Genomic DNA, 19,754 nt, shown 5'->3' on the forward strand with positions numbered 1-19,754 from the left:
AAACTTCCAATTTCCCGATTGGGGTTGGGGAGTCATGCTACCCGAACAAAGTTCGGGTAGGAAGGGGTCCACCAAGCGTCACGCCGGCTTGTGGTGGTGGGTGGGCGATGGTCCAGTTTGCCCACTGTGACTTCACAGATTCACGGCCTATTATTCCTATTATTTTGAATTGCCATAAGGCTGGAATGTTCATTCTGTGCTTTTGTTTTACATATCTGCACAATCAAGAAACATCTGTGCACCATGTCGGCTCCAAATGCACGCATTGCATCAGTGATGGCTGACCAGTGGGTGGATGGATGAGGGAGCTTAGGTGGGAGGCAGTATGAATGAGGGGGGGGGGAGAATCAGTGAGAGAGGGGGGGGAAAGATTCTAGGAGGGAGGGGGAGGTAGGGAGAGATGTTAGGAGGTAGGGAGAGATGCTAAGAGGGAGGGGGAGGTAGGGAGAGATGCTAGGAGGTAGGCAGGAAGGGATGGAAGTAGTGAGAATTAGGGAGGGAAAGGCAGGCTGGCAGGCAGGCAGGCACAGGCAGGCAGGCAGGCAGGCTAGCTTGCAGGCAGGCAGGCTAGCTTGCAGGCAGGCAGGCTAGCTTGCAGGCAGGGAGTGAGTGGTAGTCACGAGGTTGAACCGCGTGACCTTGAGAGATGGGATGTAGGGGGGCGGGTGGTTTGTTGATGGTGGGGGCGAGACCGGCTCATTCCCGAAGATAAGCCTAACACACACTACCCGTTAGCATGATGGCAGGGGGAGAGGCAGGCTGGCTGGAAAGGAAGCAGGCTGGCAGGCAGGCAGGTTGGCAGGCAGGCTGGCTGGCTGGCAGGCTGGCTGGCAGGCTGGCAGGCTGGGAAGGAGGCAGGCTGGCAGGCTGGGAAGGAGGCAGGCTGGCAGGCTGGGAAGGAGGCAGGCTGGCAGGCTGGGAAGGAGGCAGGCAGGCAGGCTGGGAAGGAGGCAGGCTGGGAAGGAAGCAGGCTGGCAGGCAGGCTGGCTGGCAGGCTGGCAGGCTGGGAAGGAGGCAGGCTGGGAAGAAGGCAGGCTGGGAAGGAGGCAGGCTGGGAAGGAAGCAGGCTGGCAGGCTGGGAAGGAAGCAGGCTGGCAGGCTGGGAAGGAGGCAGGCAGGCAGGCTGGGAAGGAAGCAGGCTGGCAGGCTGGGAAGGAGGCAGGCTGGCAGGCTGGGAAGGAGGCAGGCTGGGAAGGAGGCAGGCTGGGAAGGAAGCAGGCTGGCAGGGTGGGAAGGAGGCAGGCAGGCAGGAAGCGATATATGGGTGTTGAAGTGAACTGTGAACCACGTGACCTTTGAGAGTGTGTGTGTGTGTGTGTATGGGTTTGGGGTGGGGGGTGGGGGTGGTGTGTCGGTGGTGGGGGGAGAGGGGGAGGTGTGTCGGTGGTGGGGGGAGAGGGGGAGGTGTGTCAGTGGTGGGGGGAGAGGGGGAGGTGTGTCGGTGGTGGGGGGAGAGGGGGAGGTGTGTCGGTGGTGGGGGGAGAGGGGGGGGTGTGTTGGTGGTGGGGGAGGGACCGGCTGACTCCGTAAGCCTAACCACACTCCACAGACCTGTGACCCAGATTTGTTTCTTAAATGTACAGTACATCATCGTATATTTTAGGCAGGATGTGCCTGCAGGCTGGCAGGAAACATCCAGAGGATGTTTGCCAGACGTCTTAATAATCAGTTAGGAACAATTAAGGACTTTTATAAAGCGGATCAGGACTTCACTTATTGATGAGTACAAACAAAACACGGTCGCATTTACGCCATGAACCTGACGATTTTTTTCCCTAGAGTTTTTTTCATAAATTTTTCGGAAAAATTTCTTTTTACATTTCTAGTTTATTTTTCCCCTCTATTTCTCGTATACGAACTTACATGTTAACCGACGGGTCTCGTCCCCAAGGGGTTCGGAAACCAAGTGATGCTCTGTACATGTAATTTTATAAAGAGTAAAATTACTGACATCAACAAGTGATCCATACAGTGAAGCACAAATACAATACAATACATCAGACAATGGAGATGTGTGGCGAGTATTCGGAAGTATTGGGAAGACGTACTGTAGGCGTCAAGTGTTGCATCTGTAACATAAGATTTCACCTGGGCTGTGCAGAATTATCTCCAGGATGCACAAACAGGCAAGGAATTTACTGGGTTTGCAAAGATAACAGGTTGATGTGGGAGAACATAACTAAACTGATGAAAAACATTTCCGAGTCACAGAGATTATCATTCACAGAAAAGCTACCAGTGATATATGCAGACTGGGAGAAGAAAACACTGGATAACGACCAAAACTCAGGAACAGGTAGTTTAGAGAACTGCAGCAGTAGCATGGAGGAAGAGGGTATTGTGGTACAAAACAACAGCAATATTGCAGAGCCAGGTAATATAAACAATGAGAGCAACAGTGAGGCAGAGTGCACAAATGAAGGAATTGGGACGAAAGACAGAGATGGCTCCAATAAAGAGGTAGACAAGACAGGCACAGGTATAAATACCTTGAAAAATGCAAAAACTGAAAATATTTGCAAAATCTACGCTCAAGGAATGTGCAAATATGGAAAATTAGGAGCAAAATGCAATATTCTGCATCCTCAAAAATGCAGGAACATGTTGGTGAGGGGTTATGCCGTTTTGGAACAGGGTGTATATACTTCCACCCTAAATTATGTCAATTTTCAATTAGGGACAAAAAATGCTACAATCTTCAGGTTCCGGAATTCCAAATTCCACGTGAGAGGTACACAGCATTATAGACGGAAAGATCAATATGACACTACTGGAAATTTTTTAAAGGAAGGCAGAAACAGAGTAGAAAATATAAGAGAGAGGAACAGTCAGATGGAACCACTACAGGATTACAGAGGGAAAGGGAGATAACCACAAGACTGGATTACAAATTATCAACAAGCACACAGGTACTACACCACACAACACCCATCCTACTACCAAAACTGGACAACCCACTTCCAAAACATCACACCCTGGACCTGGATAGAGTGGGGGGAGAACTACCAAAGCCCACCAGAAGTGATGTGCAAGTGGGAAATCATTCATATTTGCAAACACACAAGGCTTGAAACCAAAATCAAGAAATAAAGTTAAGTTCATAAATGGCCTCCTAATGGAATCGAACTCAATATTTGGTGCATTTACAGAAACCCACACAAAAGACCACATGGATAGTGAAATCTGGATTCCGAATTATAATCTATATAGATGTGACAGAGTAATTAGGTCAAGTGGAGGAGTAGGTCTGTATATTAAAGAGAAGCTGGCATGCACAGAGCTCCTGAATTCGTCCAATGAGGTGGTAGAAGTACTTGGAATCAAGGTAGAAAATATGAATCTACTTATTATTTTAATATACAAACAGCCAGATGCAACAGTTGAGGAATTCACTGAACAGATCCACAAAATAGAAAATATCCTTGATAACCTAGCAAACCCAGTACCAGATATAATCTTCCTTGGAGACTTCAATCTACCCAGTTTAAAATGGAGAATAGTAAACAATAACATTATAGCAGGAAATCAACCTGGAAATAACCAATCACAGGTCAGAGAACTACTGAGATTCTGTGACAAATTCTCGCTCAGTCAGCAGATTACAGAACCAACTAGGAACGAAAACACGCTGGACCTGATATTCACGAACAATGAGGAGCTAATCAGAGACATTACCGTCTCAGACACTACGTACTCGGACCACAAGCTCATTGAAGTGCAAACTAACATTAATAACGGTCGTAGGCCCAAGAGAAACAACAAGCTAGAAGGGTTATTCAATAAATTAAATTTTAATAATAAAAGGATAGACTGGGAGAAAATAAACAGGGAACTTACAAACATTCAAAGGGAAAATGTTCTAGCAAATAAAAATCCTACACAAGAAATAGAAAAACTGACTTCTGAAACATGTTCCTTTGAGGAAAGCCAGAAAGTGGTCAAATGTAGAAAGAAAACGCAGAAGACATTACAAAAGAAGGAAGAAATTAACGGAAATGCTTAAGCAGACATGACTCTCCATACAAAGAAGAAATAATTTAAACAGGGAGATTGAAGAAATCGAACAGAGACTGAAGCATTCATATCAGACTGAGGAAAGGTAACTAGAACAGAAAGCAATTCAAGAAATAAAGAAAACCCCAAAATATTTCTTCACATATGCTAAATCAAAAGCGAAAACCACTGCCAGTATTGAACTATTTGTATTAGTGAAGGTTCATACACTGAGGATGACAAAGAAATTAGTGAAATCCTAAAAAAGCAGTATGAGGACATGTTTAGCACTTTGAAACACAACATGAAAGTGGAAGATTCGGACAATTTCTTTATGAATGACATCCTAACACCTGTAAATATAACTGATATCAACACGAGCGTAGCAAATTTTGAAGGAGAAATTGACAATATGCCCATGCACTCAGCCCCGGGTCCAGACTCATAGAATTCAATATTTATAAAGAAATGCAAAGTGCCAGTAGCACAGGCACTCAGTATATTGTGGAGGAAGAGCTTGGGCACAGGGGAGATACCAGATGCGCTTAAAGCAGTAGACATAGCCCCTTTATACAAGAGAGGTAGCAAAGCATTGGCAAAGAATTATAGACCAGTTGCACTAACGTCCCACATAATAAAGGTATTTGAGAGAGTGATCAGGAGTCAGGTCACTAGATTCATGGAAACCAATGACCTCCACAATCCAGGCCAACATGGATTTAGAGCAGGAAGATCATGCCTCTCACAGCTACTTGACCATTATGACAAAATCACTGAGGCATTAGAAGAAAAACATAATGCAGATGTTGTATACACAGATTTTGCAAAGGCATTCGACAAATGTGACCATGGAGTGATTGCACACAAAATGAGGTCAATAGGTACAACTGGTAGAGTAGGCGCTGGATACTCAATTTCCTGTCGAACAGAACACAAAGAGTAACAGCTAATCAAGTAAAATAAGTCCGAGCGCAGTTAAAAGCTCTGTACCTCAAGGTACAGTCCTTGCACTACTGCTGTTCCTTATTCTCATATCAGATATAGACAAAAATACAAGTCACAGCTTCGTGTTATCCATTGCAGATGATACAAAAATCAGCATGAAAATTACCTCTGCTGAAGACATTGAAAAACTACAAACAGATATTAACAAAGTTTTCGATTGGGCAGCAGAAAATAACATGATGTTTAACGGTGATAAATTCCAGGTAATCTGATACGGCTAAAATGAGGATCTGAAACATAATACAGGGTACAAAACACAATCGAATCTGCCCATAGTAGGAAAACAGCATGTCAAGGATTTGGGAATAATGATGTCCGACGACCTAACGTTTAGGGAGCATAACCAAGCAAGTATTGCATCAGCCAGAAAAATGATAGGATGGATTACGAGAACCTTCAAGTCCAGAGATCCTATCACAATGGCTGTACTTTTCAAATCACTTGTGTTGTCCCATCTTGAGTACTGCTCTTCCTACTCTGGTGAGTACTGCTCTGCAGTACTCACTTCCCCCTTCAGAGCAGGAGAGATTGCTGAAATAGAGGGAATACAGAGAACATATATGGCATGCATTGACAAGATAAAGCACCTAAATTATTGGGATCGTCTCAAAGCTCTCCAAATGTACTCACTAGAAAGGAGACGAGAGAGATGCCAAATTATATACACATGGAAAATACTGGAGGAACAGGTCCCAAATCTGCACAGTAAAATAACAACATACTGGAGTGAACGACATGGAAGAAAATGCAGAATAGAACCAGTGAAGAGCAGAGGTGCCATAGGCACAATCAGAGAACACTGTATGATCAGAGATCCACGGTTGTTCAACGTCCTACCAGCGAGCATCAGAAATATTGCCGGAACAACTGTGGACATCTTCAAGAGGAAACTAGATTTTTTTATTCAAGGAGTGCCGGACCAACCGGGCTGTGATGGGTATGTAGGCCTGAGGGCCACTCCAAGCAACAGCCTGGTGGACCAAACTCACAAGTCAAGTCTGGCCTCGGGCCGGGCTTGGGGAGTAGAATTCCCAGAACCCCCATCAAGCAGGTATCAAGCAGGGTCTGGGGCTTCCCCTTTCCCCTCCCTGGGAGGGGGTTGCGCAGACAGCGGCACGACGATATGATGACGTCATGTTAGTTTGCTAATTTTCATTTGAGGAGTTCTGTCCACCTCTTTGGCTTTCGGTCGCAATACTTTTACCAGAATGGGGGTTTGTTTTGGGGTGCCTACCTTTCGGGGTGCCTGTCCCGGTCGGTGGCAGACATAGAATGCTCCCAACCACAGGGGTATCTCTATAGGCCATTGCTCCTCATGCCTCTCTAGCGGGGGCCAGGTTCTGGCTCGTGGTCCCCGACAGACAACAACTCCATGCATTGACTGATGCCAGACATATATACATATCCATCCAGCCTGGATAGCTCCGGGGGAGCCTCCAGGACTCGCCCAGAAAATGGTGTTTCATTACAATCAACGCTGGCTTTTTATCACAGTCAGGGGTCTTTTGTAATACAGTCATCAATAAATATTATCCGTTACATATTTATTTTGACTTTTTAGGTGATGCTGTGATCATAAGCTGAATAGCAGTGCTGTTAGCTCATGCTGTGTGCACCACCTTGGTTGCTCACTCAGTACTGTGGCTCTCACACTGGAGAATGATGCCTTTTTTTTTTTAATGGCGTCTGTTTACACGAGCCCTGAGGAAGCTGATGTGAACCAAGTGTAGCCACGGGTAGCCGGTAGGTAGGTAGGTAGCCGGTCGGCCGAGCGGACAGCACGCTGGACTGTGATCCTGTGGTCCTGGGTTCGATCCCAGGCGCCGGCGAGAAACAATGGGCAGAGTTTCTTTCACCCTATGCCCCTGTTACCTAGCAGTAAATAGGTACCTGGGTGTTAGTCAGCTGTCACGGGCTGCTTCCTGGGGGTGGAGGCCTGGCCGAGGACCGGGCCGCGGGGACACTAAAGCCCCGAAATCATCTCAAGATAACCTCAAGATAACGGGCCATTTGAATCGTGGCCGGCACCCTCGGTCACATATGTATGCCATGAGCAGCTTAAGGGTTAATGTGACGTGTTCACAGATAATATGATTAAGAGGTCCTTTGAAGTATTTACAATATAGGTTTTATAATTTACAGGATGAAGACATTACAACTCAAGAAACCCTGGAGCGAGCTGGGGAGGTTGCAGGACTTACTAAGGACCAGCTTGCGCACATTCAGGAGCACATGACACAAGAGGTGACAAAGGACCGTCTCAAAACGTACACTGAAGAAGCTGTTCAGTATGGGGTATGTGGCCTTAAATTGTACCTGTACCAGAATGGGTTGTAGGCTCTTGTTATTCATAATCATATTGCTTTAGAGGGTGCATATTGTTTTGAGATTGTAGATATCTTGTTTGAATGCTAAATATAATGTTGAAATTATGTAGTTACTTTTATATTATACTAATGAGGGCCTGCGGGCCGCTCCAAACAACAAACAGCCTAGTGGACTAAACTCTTCCAAGCTTGGCCTCGGGCCGGGTTTCGGGAGTAGAAGAACTCCCAGATCCCCATCAAGCAGGTATCAAGGTATATTTTCTGGGTAATTGGATGCTCTGTCTTATTGGATGCTCCTGGCATGTCAAGGAAAATAAGGACTTCGATGGGGGGAACTCCTTGTGGCTGTCTGAAGATATCTCGCTGAGAGTGCTCCCACTTACTAATTCACATCATTTGCAGAGTTCTGTTTGGCCTACCATGGACCAGAATCTAGCCCTCTCACAAGATGCAGAGAGAAGGTGATACTCTGCTACTGTCACTGGGAAAACATCTAGAAAGTCAATGTACCAATACAGACAACTGCTGGGCTCAAAAACCCTAAACCTCAAGAATTTGTAAGGAAATGATCAACACTTGAGGGAGCCGGTCAGCCGAGCGGACAGCACGCTGGACTTGTGATCCTGGGTTCGATCCCAGGCGCCAGCGAGAAACAATGGACAGAGTTTCTTTCACCCTATGCTCCTGTTACCTAGCAGTAAAATAGGTACCTGGGTGTTAGTCAGGTGTCACGGGCTGCTTCCTGGGGGTGGAGGCCTGGTCGAGGACCGGGCCGCGGGGACACTAAAAAAAAAAAAGCCCCGAAATCATCTCAAGATAACTTCAAGATAACTTGAAACTAGCTCGAACTCGAATAATTTTCCCCCATGTTTATTTTGTAAAGGAACATGAGCTGTCGTTTCAAGATGCTTACATGGACCAAATAATGGCCGAGTGTTGTGGCTACTTGCCTAGTGCTTTGAACATCATAAACAGCATTGTGTTCACTGGTATCTGAACATTATACACAGTGTTTATCACAGTCAAGCTCTTCTGTAATACAGTGGTACCTCGGAATACGAGTGTCCCTGTATACGAGTTTTTCGGAATACGAGCAGGATTTCCTCAGAAAATTTGCCTCAGAAGGTGAGGGTGTTGATACGCGTACAGGCCGACCTAGCACATGCTGGTACGGCGATCGTCGCCTCTCACCCCTCGGTTTACCAGTGTCTTGCGCCCAGTGACTATCCCGCGTCAATTCCACTAGGAATTTCAGTGTTTTATTGGAGTTTTGGTCATTTGACCATAAAAGTTATTATATATCTCACCATGGGTCCCAAGAAAGCCAGTGGTAAGAATCGAGGCAAGAAAGCGCATGTGAGGATGACAATAGAGGAAAAACAAGAGATCATTCGGAAGCATGAAAATAGTACACGTGTTGTTGAACTTTGTAGGCAGTACAGCAAAGCCACGTCAACGATATGCACTAAGCAAGAAAAAGGACATTATGAGTTCTAAAGTAGCAAAAGGCATAAGAACAATCATGAAACAAAGACCACAAATACTTGAAGAAGTGGAAAAGTTGTTATTAACCCTTCAATTGCGCATCGCATCATATGATGCTTTGACCGACTTGCAGTAAATTGCGCATCGCATCATATGATGCTTTGGAGTACTACGCAAGATTTAAACGGCCCGCGGATACACGGGGTTCACCACACCTTCATCAGGGCTCTTGTAAACAGACACCATTTTTTAAAAAAAATCGTGGGCCAAACTCCCGGGTGTTAGGGGCCTCAGTATTGAGTGAGCTACCAAGCCTGACGCACGCAGCATGAGCTCACAGCACTGCTGTTCAGCTTGTGACCACAGCATCGCCTAAAAATGCCATAATATACTTGTTCATGCTATTATGTAGCGATGGTATTATTACAGAAGACCCCTGACTGTGATAAAACTGACCAGGGTTCTGATAATAGCAGGATTGTGGTGATATTTGGCGCTGTGCACCATGGAGGGAGGAGTAATGCTGTGGGAGGGAGGATGGTGGCGTTGTCTTTTGAGTGTGTGTGGCCACCTTTTATTGACTGCACTCACCATACCAGCTTAGTGGTTCGCTATGGTGAACACAAATGTAGATACTTATATATAACGTGTGTATAGTGTGAGATAATAGCGAGAGTAGGAGGTTGGGAGCCGCCATTTTGGTGAGGGAGGAGCGTCGTCTGCAGGACTTCTCATGTTTACTGATGACCACGATGGTCTTTGGGCACCATACCAGTTTACTTGTACAAGTATGGTGAATAAAACAGGTAGATATTTATATATAATGTGTGTATATAGCGTAATAACACCACAAACAGTATTGTTGTAGGAGAAATATTAGTGCGTCTGGCCTTGAGGGCGGCCGCCACCAGCGGACTGTGTGAGTAGCTACGTCTCTCTGCCTTTATTCACCATACAAGCTTAGATGTACAGTTATGGTGAACAAAACATGTACTTATATATAACGTCTGTATATAAAAGCAAAAACAGTATGATGGGTGGAGAATGGTGGCAAGGCAGGTGAGGTGAGGTGAGGGAGGGAGTGGCAGCCAGTGGTAGCCAGTCACTGCCTGCCCCTGCCACTCAGCATACCAACTTAGTGGTTTGTCATGGTGAACAAAACATGCAGATACTTATATATAACCTGTGTATATAGTGTAATAACCGACAAAGTATTTGTTCACTGTTTGATGAACATAATTGAATCAACAATACGCACACCATATTTTTCAGTACAGCGATGATTCACTCATTTTATTATATAAATATATCACACTACACACTATTGAATAATATTACAGCAAAAAAACTACGAAAAATCAATCAGAGACATTGAAATAATTAGGTAATTATCTCTTTGTGGAAACTCTGGCCTGACAGCTGGCGATCAACAGACTGCCTGGAACGCACGCTCAGTCAGCGCCTGATTTTTGTCACACTTCCCCGCCCTATAGTGGGCAATATATGCCACTTACGATTTTTTGATTATTTTTCCCGTTATCAGTGAACACAAATTAACAGGTTAGGAAGAATTTTTTTTTTTTTTTTTTTTTTTTTTTTTTTGCTATGCGCCTGTGGGTGTCAAATGGTATATAGCTATGCGCCATTTAAGGGTTAATTTGGATACTCAACAAGGAGTTAGCGGGTGATAATGTTTCAGAGGCCATCATTTGTGAGAAAGCCAGGGTATTGCACGAAGACCTTGTAAAGAAAACCCCTGGAACGAGTGCAGATACGATAGACTTTAAGGCAAGCAGGGGATGGTTTGAAGAATTTAGGAAAAGAAGTGGTATCCATAGTGTTACAAGGCATGGGGAGGCAGCCAGCTCAGACAAACCAGGAGCTGAAAGATTTATTGAAGAATTGAAAGAGTTTACAGAGGCTGAGGAATACCTACCGCAACAAGTGTTTAATTGTGATAAAACAGGACTGTTCTGGAAAAGATTGCCTAAGAGGACATACATTACCAAGGAGAAAAAATCCTTGCCCGGACACAAGCCTATGAAAGATAGGTTTACGCTTGTGCTGTGTTCTAATGCGAGTGGCGATTTAAAAATTAAACCCTTGCTAGTGTATCATTCTGAAAATCCAAGGGTTTTCAAACAGTATAAAGTGCAGAAACACCAAATGTGTGGGATGTGGAAGGCTAATAAAAGGGCATGGGTGACTAGGATATTTTTTTCAGAGTGGGTGAATGAAGTGGTGTGCCCTGTCATAGAAAGATATCTGCAGAAGAAACATTTGCCACTCAAGGCCCTGCTTCTCCTCGACAATGCTTCTGCTCATCCTCCAGGCTTGGAAGATGAATTGATGCACAGATACAGTAAATTTCTCACAGTAAAGTTCTTTCCCACCTAACACCACTCCTTTAATTCAGCCTATAGACCAGAAAATCATAGCGAATTTTAAGAAACTTTATGAAAGGGCACTTTTCCGGAAATGTTTTGAAGTGACTGAAGCCACAAACCTCACTCTCAAAGAGTTCTGGAAAGACCATTTTAACATTTGTAGTTCTTTAACTCATTGACAAAGCCTGGCAAAAAGTGACTGAGAGAACCCTGATCTCTGGCTGGAGAAAATTGTGGCCCAAATGTGTGACAGAACTAGACTTTGAGGGGTTTGTGCCTGTAAATGATGCGCCTATTGTTGAGGAAATTGTTACTCTAGGCCGGTAAATGGGCTTGGAATTGGATAGTGATGATGTGGAGGAGTTGGTGGAAGAACACAAAGATGAACTGACCACCGAAGAACTCCAAGCTCTTCAAAAGGAACAGCAAGAAGACCCAGCTGAGGATGTTTCTCCAGTGGAGGAGGATGAGGCAGTACAGAATATCCCTTCTGCAGACATTAAGAAGTGGTGTCAGATGTGGGAAGAGATGCAAACTTTTATTGAAAAGACCCGCCCAGAGAAAGCTGTAGTGGGCCGTTGCCTTAATCTTTTCAATGACAATGTGATGCTTCACTACAGAGACAGCTTGCGAAGAAGGGAAAAACAAGCTTCCATAGACAGATTTGTTGTGAGACAATCGAGCAGTGAGTCACAACCAGGACCTAGTGGTATGCAGGCAAAACGTGCCAGGGAGTGCACCCCAGAAAGGTTATCACTGCCTGATTTTATAATGGAAGGGAACTCCCCTTCCAAACAGTAACTCCTCTCCATCCTCATCACCGTTAATACATCCTCCCCCTCCTCACCATCTTCCATACTCCTACAGCATTCATCAGCAAGGGTAAGTAATAACTTGAACATAGTTTTGTAGGTTTATTTAGATGAATTAGGTATAAAATTTAGTTTGAAGTGAGGTTTTTGGGTAGTCAGGAATGGATTAATTCATTTCCCATTATTTCTTATGGGGAAATTAGCTTCGGAATACGAGCTGCCTCCAGGAACGGATTAAACTCTTAAACCGAGGTACCACTGTACTACCAATGCAAAATAATAGCAGTTTCATAAATGTTTTGTAATTTTTTAGTGATGCTGTGGTCACAAGCTGAACAGCAGTGCTGTTAGCTGGTGCTGCATGCACAAGCCTTGGTAGCTCACTCTGAACTATGGCCTTCACACCCAAGAATGGTGCCCACGAAATCTGAACATAATTACTCACCCTATCATATGATGGGATGCGTGCAGTTGAATTGAAATTGAAATAAGTTTATTGAGGTAAAATACACACAAAGGGATGAGATAGCTCAAGCTATTCTCACCCTGTTCAGTACATCGTGTTAATACATATATAGACACACATCACAAACAATAAACATATTACCGAACATTCTGAGAGATAAACATATACATTCCTCCTTTACACAAGTAGTATGGTATCAGACGTACATACAAATACTTTTATGACCTAGGTATACTGTATAGACAATTTGCAAGAGACATGCAGATAATTCAACAAAAGATTGCAGTCTTGGTGCAAAATTCTTATATCTCTCAAGAATATCATCAACCTTTCCGTTGTGACACACCCAGGCTATTTGCTCAGGAACAGTCCTTATCTCAGTGTTTCTATATACATTAATCAATGGACAATCAAGAACATAATGGGCAAGGATGTGAGACCTTAACATACCACATAGTTTATACTTCGTGTCATTATCATGAACACCTATCCAATATTTTCAGTAGTATTTGTACCCAAGCCTGAGCCGCATGTGCACAGTCACTCCAAGCATTTCTCCTTTTACCATAAGTGAAATGGGTGTTTTGACTCACATGTAGTGTTGCATGGTTTGACTTCTCTCATACATTATACCTTTCCTCTCCACTTCTGCCTGTGCCTAAATATTTCTGATTTTGCTTCTTATTTGTCTCATTGTGAATTCACATTCGATGTCAACTTGTGGTTTTGATGTGGCACGTGTTTGGCCAGGTCATTCGCCACCTCGTTGAGCACTATTCCAACATGAGATGGAATCCACATGAATTTCACACTATGACCTTTCAGCTGTATCTCAGTTATTCTTTTCTTACAATCCTCAACTATGGACATGAAGACTGGGTTTCGTCTGTTTAAGGAATCAAGTGCTCCTCGGCTATCGACAAATACAAAATCATCTTTGTTGTCATGATGTACTTCCTCCAAACACGCCAGAATGGCCTGCAGTTCAGCTTGTGTGGATGATATATAATTACTAAGTCGGAGTTTAATTTTCCTGTCCAGTCCCAAACTCACTATACTGTATTCCCATGTGTGCAGTCGAAGGGTTTAGTCACTTATCATCTGGACTAGTCAGTTGTCATGTACCTTTCACCAAATTTCATTATTTTTTCTCTCCCTGTCTTTTCTGTGTGGAGCCCTTTTGGCTCCCTGGAGCTATTGGGCTAATATGCAAAGCATTAGACCAGGGCATTAGTCTGGAGTTCAGCCTACCATTACCCATGAGCCAGACCCTGGCCTCCTCAGAGAGAGACAGGGAGCAATGGCCCTGAAAACCCCCCTCTCCCTGTGGTTGGGGGTTTTCCTTATCTGCATTTGACCGGGGTTAGGCGCCCAGAAAGGTAGGTATAACAAAACAGACCCCACATGGCAAGAAAATTGCAATCAAAAACCAAACGGAGAGGCAGAACTCCCTTGAATCCCTCGGAAACAAGCAAACATCAAACCTTGTAGTCATGCCGTTTATCCCCTGCAGCCCCGGGGGAAGCCTTAGAACCCCCCTCCCCACTTGCTGGCTACCTTGCGCATTGTTTCGTCAGCCAATGTGAATCGGGGCAAACGTCTTCTGTGGCCTCGCTTTCCAAGCAGTGCTTTGCCTTCGTGGTGTCCTTCGGAGTACCGAGGCTGCATGCGCTTAGGGGCATTCTTCCCTAAGCGCCCTTGTGTGCTAGGGTTCTCTTCCCTGGTGCATTCGGGAAACCATTTCTGTAGGTGTTTTTGCTGCTCAGTAATTACCCCGCCCTTGGGGCCAGCTAGGGTTTCGTGGCCCTTGTCTTGGCCTTGGGTAGTAAGTGGTATTGTGCTGGTTGAGGCATCAAGGTGTTGTGCAGCCTGCCTACCTACGCAATGGCTGATTCCTGTTTCCTCTGGGGCGTTGTACTTTTGCTGTTTTGTTTTACCTTTTGTTTTTGTTTTCCTTGCCTGGTGGGGGTCTGCCTGGTGTGGCTATAGTTCCACTTATAATAATTTGGTGGCCCCCATGAATGTACACATTACAGGGGATTCAGTGTTTGATCTCCCTTCTTGTTAGCTTTGGGTCTTAACCGATTAGCAACACCTTGCCCGGGTTTCCCGTAGCAGTCAGCCTACTGGCCCTGGAAAACCCTGTCAGGGCTCTGTGGTCCTACAGATGCGTCTTCCAAGTTCCAGCCCACCTCGTGCAGATGTGAAGGTTGCTGTGTGCTCTTGTCTCAGGGTGACAGTCATCACTTTTGTCTCCGTCATTCTGCCTGTTGGGTCAACAATACCTTTGACCCAGAATCTTGCAAGTCGTGTGCTCTGTTTGTTCTCCAGTACTGTTCTGATGACAATTCAGTTAGGGTACAGGCAGCATCTGCATTGCATGCTAGGTTTAGGTTTCTGCAACTCGCTAAGTTAGTTTTCCATCCAGATGCCCCGCGGCTTCCCTGCTTTGGTTATAGGGAACCTGACCTGAGGGCATTAGTTGTTTCAACTTTGGTTCAGTCAGTGCTCCCCGGTCCTTCCCATGTTGTTCATCCTGCACCTCCCCTTCCCCTCTTCCCTACTTCCAGCTCCCAAATGTCTGAGATTTTGGGGGTCTTGGCAGGGTTTAGTTGGTAATGAGACTCAAGCAGCTTCGGGGGCTGCCCCGTTCGAGTTGGGGACGGAGGCACTCGAGCCGGTTCCTCCTTCAGAGGCTTCTGGGTCCCACCAGCAGGTCCCCTTCTTTTCAGACTTTTCCCTGGACTCTGCCTTTTCTTCAGGAGTAGAGGGTATGCAGGATGGCTCTGCCCTAGGATCCTGACCTGGGGGATCCTGGGTCTGGGGAGGAGTTGACCTGGAGGGGCCTTGGGCCCCCTTTGACCCCGCCTGGGTGTTGGTGCCCTATTTGCAGGGCTTGTTGTTGCAGGGGGAGGGGGTTTTCTTATCCCCCCTTTCCTGTATGAGTATGAATTGGGGTCGGCTTCTCCACGGGTTTGGTTCCTCGGCTTCATCATTCCGGAGGTTTTCTGCCTCTCGAATCTCACCTAAAGAGGTTCGGGAGGCTCTTGCTGCGTAACTCCGGTGAGACTCGAATTGCATCTCTGTGATGAATTTGTCCTTGTTTGAGATTGATTCTTCCCCGTTTGGGTGGCATTTGGAGGTTCCAGTCTTCCTGGCTGGCAGACTGCCCATTCTTTTCATTGGGGGGGGCGTAGCAATGGTTCTGTTGTGGACCCGCACGCTTGAGTGTCGAGAAACTTCTACCATTCTGCAGGTTTACCTGGGGGTAAAAACTGCAGAACTCCCTCCCCCCCACTTCCCAGGGGAGGGGCGAGTTTGAGTGCCTTAATACGTGCTTGTTCACCCCTATGCTCTCTAGGGATGTTGGCCTTGTGCAGCTACACGTGCAGGTTCGTACCCTTTCTGCATCATTGGTTGCTGAGGAGTCCTGTCTGGAGGAGGATGTGGAGGCATACTCCTGGGTCTTCATCTGATGTGCTGGCCTCGGAGGCTTGGGTGTCGGTTGCACTGTTGAAGCTGTTTACACCTATCCTGAAGGAGGCAGTGTCTCTGCTCTTTGCTTCTCGCCTTGCATCATTAACTACATCAGGCTGTGCTCGCTCTCTCTTTGGAATCCACTTTGGCCTTGGCTCTTAGGTTTTTGTCGCCGTTTTGTCTGATGCTGTTTGCGGAGGCTGCTGTCACCCAGTTTCTGCAGGTCGCTTTGTTTAGTTGTCATCCTGTATCGGACTTGTTGGTTCTCCGGGGTAGCCATTCTTGGCCTTCTTGGAGGGGTCGTACCAGGGCTTGGGGTTCTGCTGGTTAGGGTGAGCCATTGATGCCGGCTTCTGAGCTAATGCTCCCTTCAGAGCCAGTGTCATCTGGTCGGCACTGTGATCGCCCCCGTATCGGCTTCTCGTAATGGGCGTCGGCCCATTCGCGGTTCGCCCTGTTGATGGGGCAATGGGGAAATAGAGGGAATACAGAGAACATATACGGCATACAGTGGGGCCTCGATTTTCGATGGTAATACAGTATCCACTCAATTTAACGGCCTCTTTTATACCGATCTGCCGGTATTAACAACCGGTTTGGGAGACCGGTATCTGGAGCCTGCTATACCGGTCTGCGGTCGATATTACCGACGGTCGGTATTGGGTTTGTTGTGGCATCAGCGTCCCCTCACATGGCGACCAGGCCACCGACCTGGATCGTCCAGAGTCATATATTACATCTTAATTTTCTTTTAAAATGATTCTCTTTAATGAAGAAAATTGTAAATTATTATTAATAAAATATTTTGAAACAGTTTTTATTAAGCAAAAGTCTTTGTTTTCTTATTAAATACCTTTTATAGTATAGGCACCAGGTATTTTTTTCCCACGGACCTAGAATGTACTCCGCCGGGCCATGTGTTCCCATTGTTTACCGTGAACTCGCGCGGCTAGCTTCAATTGTGAAGGATATTACTGTACTGTAATTGTGATCTTCTTTTTAATTTACAAAATGCCAAAAGTTACCCAAAGGAAGCGCCTGATGGTTGCACAGAAGCTGGAGTTAATTAAGAAACTTGATAAAGGATATTCTCATGCACGAGCAGCAGCAGAGTTTAACATCGGGAAAAGTACAGTAAGTGACATCAAGAAACAGAAGGATACTCTATTAAAATATGTGAGCACAACAGAGTGTGCTACTTCTGGTGCTGCATGTTCGAGAAAAACAGTAAAGTCTGGTCAGTATCCACAATTGGATGCTGCAGTGTATAAGTGGTTTATTCAGCACCGCACAATTGGCATGGCAATAAGATTTGAAGAGCTTAAAGTTGCAGCAAGTAAACTTGCCATTCAATTAGGTATAAAAGATTTCAATGCAAGTGATGGGTGGGTTGGAAGATTTAAGGCTCGGCATAACATTTCAAACACCAAAAAAATTTCTGGTGAGGCGTCAAGTGCTGATCCCACTAATGTTGATTCATTCAAGGCTAAATTAAACGAGTACATTGTCAGTAATAATTTAAGCAAATATCAAGTATATAATGCTGACGAGACTGGGTTTATGTGGCGAGCTGTACCAAGTACATCCTTAACCAGTAGGATGCAGGAAAATATTCCTGGACGAAAGATAAGCAAGGAACGGCTCTCAGTCTTGCTCTGTGCTAATGCTGATGCCTCTCACAGGACAAAATGTGCCGTGGTAGGCAAGTCTAAAAATCCTCGAGCCTTAAAAAATATAATGCAGGCATTACCTGTAATATATTACAATTCTAAGAAATCATGGTTTAATCAAACAATATTTACGGACTGGTTTGAAAACCACTTTTGCAAAGAAGTCAGAGAATTCCAGATCAACAAATGTGGAATAAAGGCCAGTGAGGTTAAGGCATTGTTGCTGCTAGATAATGCCCCTGCTCATCCCATTAGCAAGTTAATTTCAATGGATGGCAGAATAAAATGCATGGCACTTCCACCAAACACAACATCCTTGATCCAGCCCATGGACCAAGGTGTTATCCTTGCTGCTAAACGTATGTACCAAACAGCAATGCTTGAAGATGTTTTAGTTGTTTTACCTAGCGAGGAAGATGAATTGACAGGAAAGGATACAAGGGCTCAAAGAACACTAGAAAATCTAAAAAAGTACACAATCAGGGAAGCAATATTCCACTGGGCTAGGCTTTGGAATAAAGTGAAAGAAACCACACTAACAAATTCATGGAAGAAACTGTTAACAGAGAGGCCTAGATGTGAAGCAGCAGTATCTGATAGTGAATTCGAAGGTTTTGAAAATGAAGCCAATGATTTTGAAGGGTTTGAAGAAACGATCCGAACAATGTTGCTCCAAGCTGGTCAGGGTGTACAAGTGAATGATATCAATGAATGGTTAGAAAATGATTACGATCCTGGTTATGAATTGTTAACTGAAGAACAGATTGCGCAAAGTGTTCTCGGAAATGACTCTGATGACTCTGATGACTCTGATGATGACTCGGACGATGTTGGTGAGGCTCTGCCTAGAGGTGTCGGATATCAGAAAAGATTGGAACAAGTTGAGGAACTATTGAATATTCAATAAAAAGTAAACATGAGGTTATTGGAAATTTTTATGTACACCTTACAGCCTTAAAGCAATGTCTCAGAACGTTAGCCAGAAATCAGATTCAGAAATCAGAAATCAGAAATCAGAGAAAATCAGATTCAGACAAAAATAGATAAATTCATGATTTCAACGGTTCGTGAAAAATCTTCGTCGACAAGCGATGCTGCACCCTTCGATGCTGAATTACCATCGACAAGTAGTGGAGCATCCGCCAGCAATGAATGCTCTGCAAGCGATGCTGCACCCGCCGATGCTGAATTCCCATCGACAAGACGTGGAGCATCCGCCAGCAATGAATGCTCTGCAAGCGATGCTGCACCCGCCGATGCTGAATTCCCATCGACAAGACGTGGAACATCCGCCAGCAATGAATGCTCTACAAGCCATGCTGCACCCGCCGATGCTGAATTCCCATCGACAAGACGTGGAACATCCGCCAGCAACGAATGCTCTACAAGCCATGTTGCACCCGCCGATGCTGAATTCCCACCAACAAGTCGTGACAAGTCATCCACTAACGATATAAAATATGATTGAAAGGCATATAAATTAGTGTAAAAAGTGTTGATAGAGTACAGTATTGTAAGTGTTAATGATTAATTAAGCCTAGACAAAAAGATACTGTACAGTGTAAATATACAGTAGAAATAATTGTCAATAGTGAAGTAGAATTAGAACTCATGTGAATTAGTAGTAAGGCTAGCTGTTGTGTGAAGTGAGTGCCTGAAAATAAGTGTACATACAGTACAGTATGTACCCTGTATACAATATATACAATATAAAACAAGCGCTGCAGAGGATGACGTAATTATCACAGCTTCGTAATCTTCAGCTTCATTAAAAGTAAGTCAATTTACCAATTTTATTATAGTATTACAAGATATTAATTGTTTTTTTTCAACAAAAGCTACATATTAGTCTCTGCAAATGTATATTCTATCGTCAATAGAGAAAAGGTGAGCTCAAAATATTTCGTCTTGGCTAGCTCTCAGTGACAAGGCTCGATCGCCATTGTTATGGCATGGCCGCCACAGCCTGTGTTGTAACATTAAAAGTAAGTCAATTTACCAATTTTATTATAGTATTACAAGATATTAATTGTTTTTTTTTTTCAACAAAAGCTACATATTAGTCTCTGCAAATGTATATTCTATCGTCAGCAGAGAAAAGGTGAGCTCAAAATATTTCGTCTTGGCTAGCT

General features: G+C 44.7%; 1 protein-coding gene across 1 annotated transcript in view; it reads left to right on the forward strand.

The window, feature by feature from the left end:
* Positions 1-19,754, forward strand: part of LOC123768064 (glutathione S-transferase kappa 1-like) — a 152,281-nt gene that overhangs the window by 107,821 nt on the left and 24,706 nt on the right. Inside the window, exon 4 of the mRNA XM_069306859.1 lies at positions 7,141-7,293. Coding sequence (XP_069162960.1) covers positions 7,141-7,293 — 153 coding nt within the window. The remainder of the gene's footprint in view (positions 1-7,140; positions 7,294-19,754) is intronic.

Source organism: Procambarus clarkii, chromosome 59 (genome assembly GCF_040958095.1).
Source record: "Procambarus clarkii isolate CNS0578487 chromosome 59, FALCON_Pclarkii_2.0, whole genome shotgun sequence".
NCBI classification, from domain to species: Eukaryota; Metazoa; Arthropoda; class Malacostraca; order Decapoda; family Cambaridae; genus Procambarus; species Procambarus clarkii.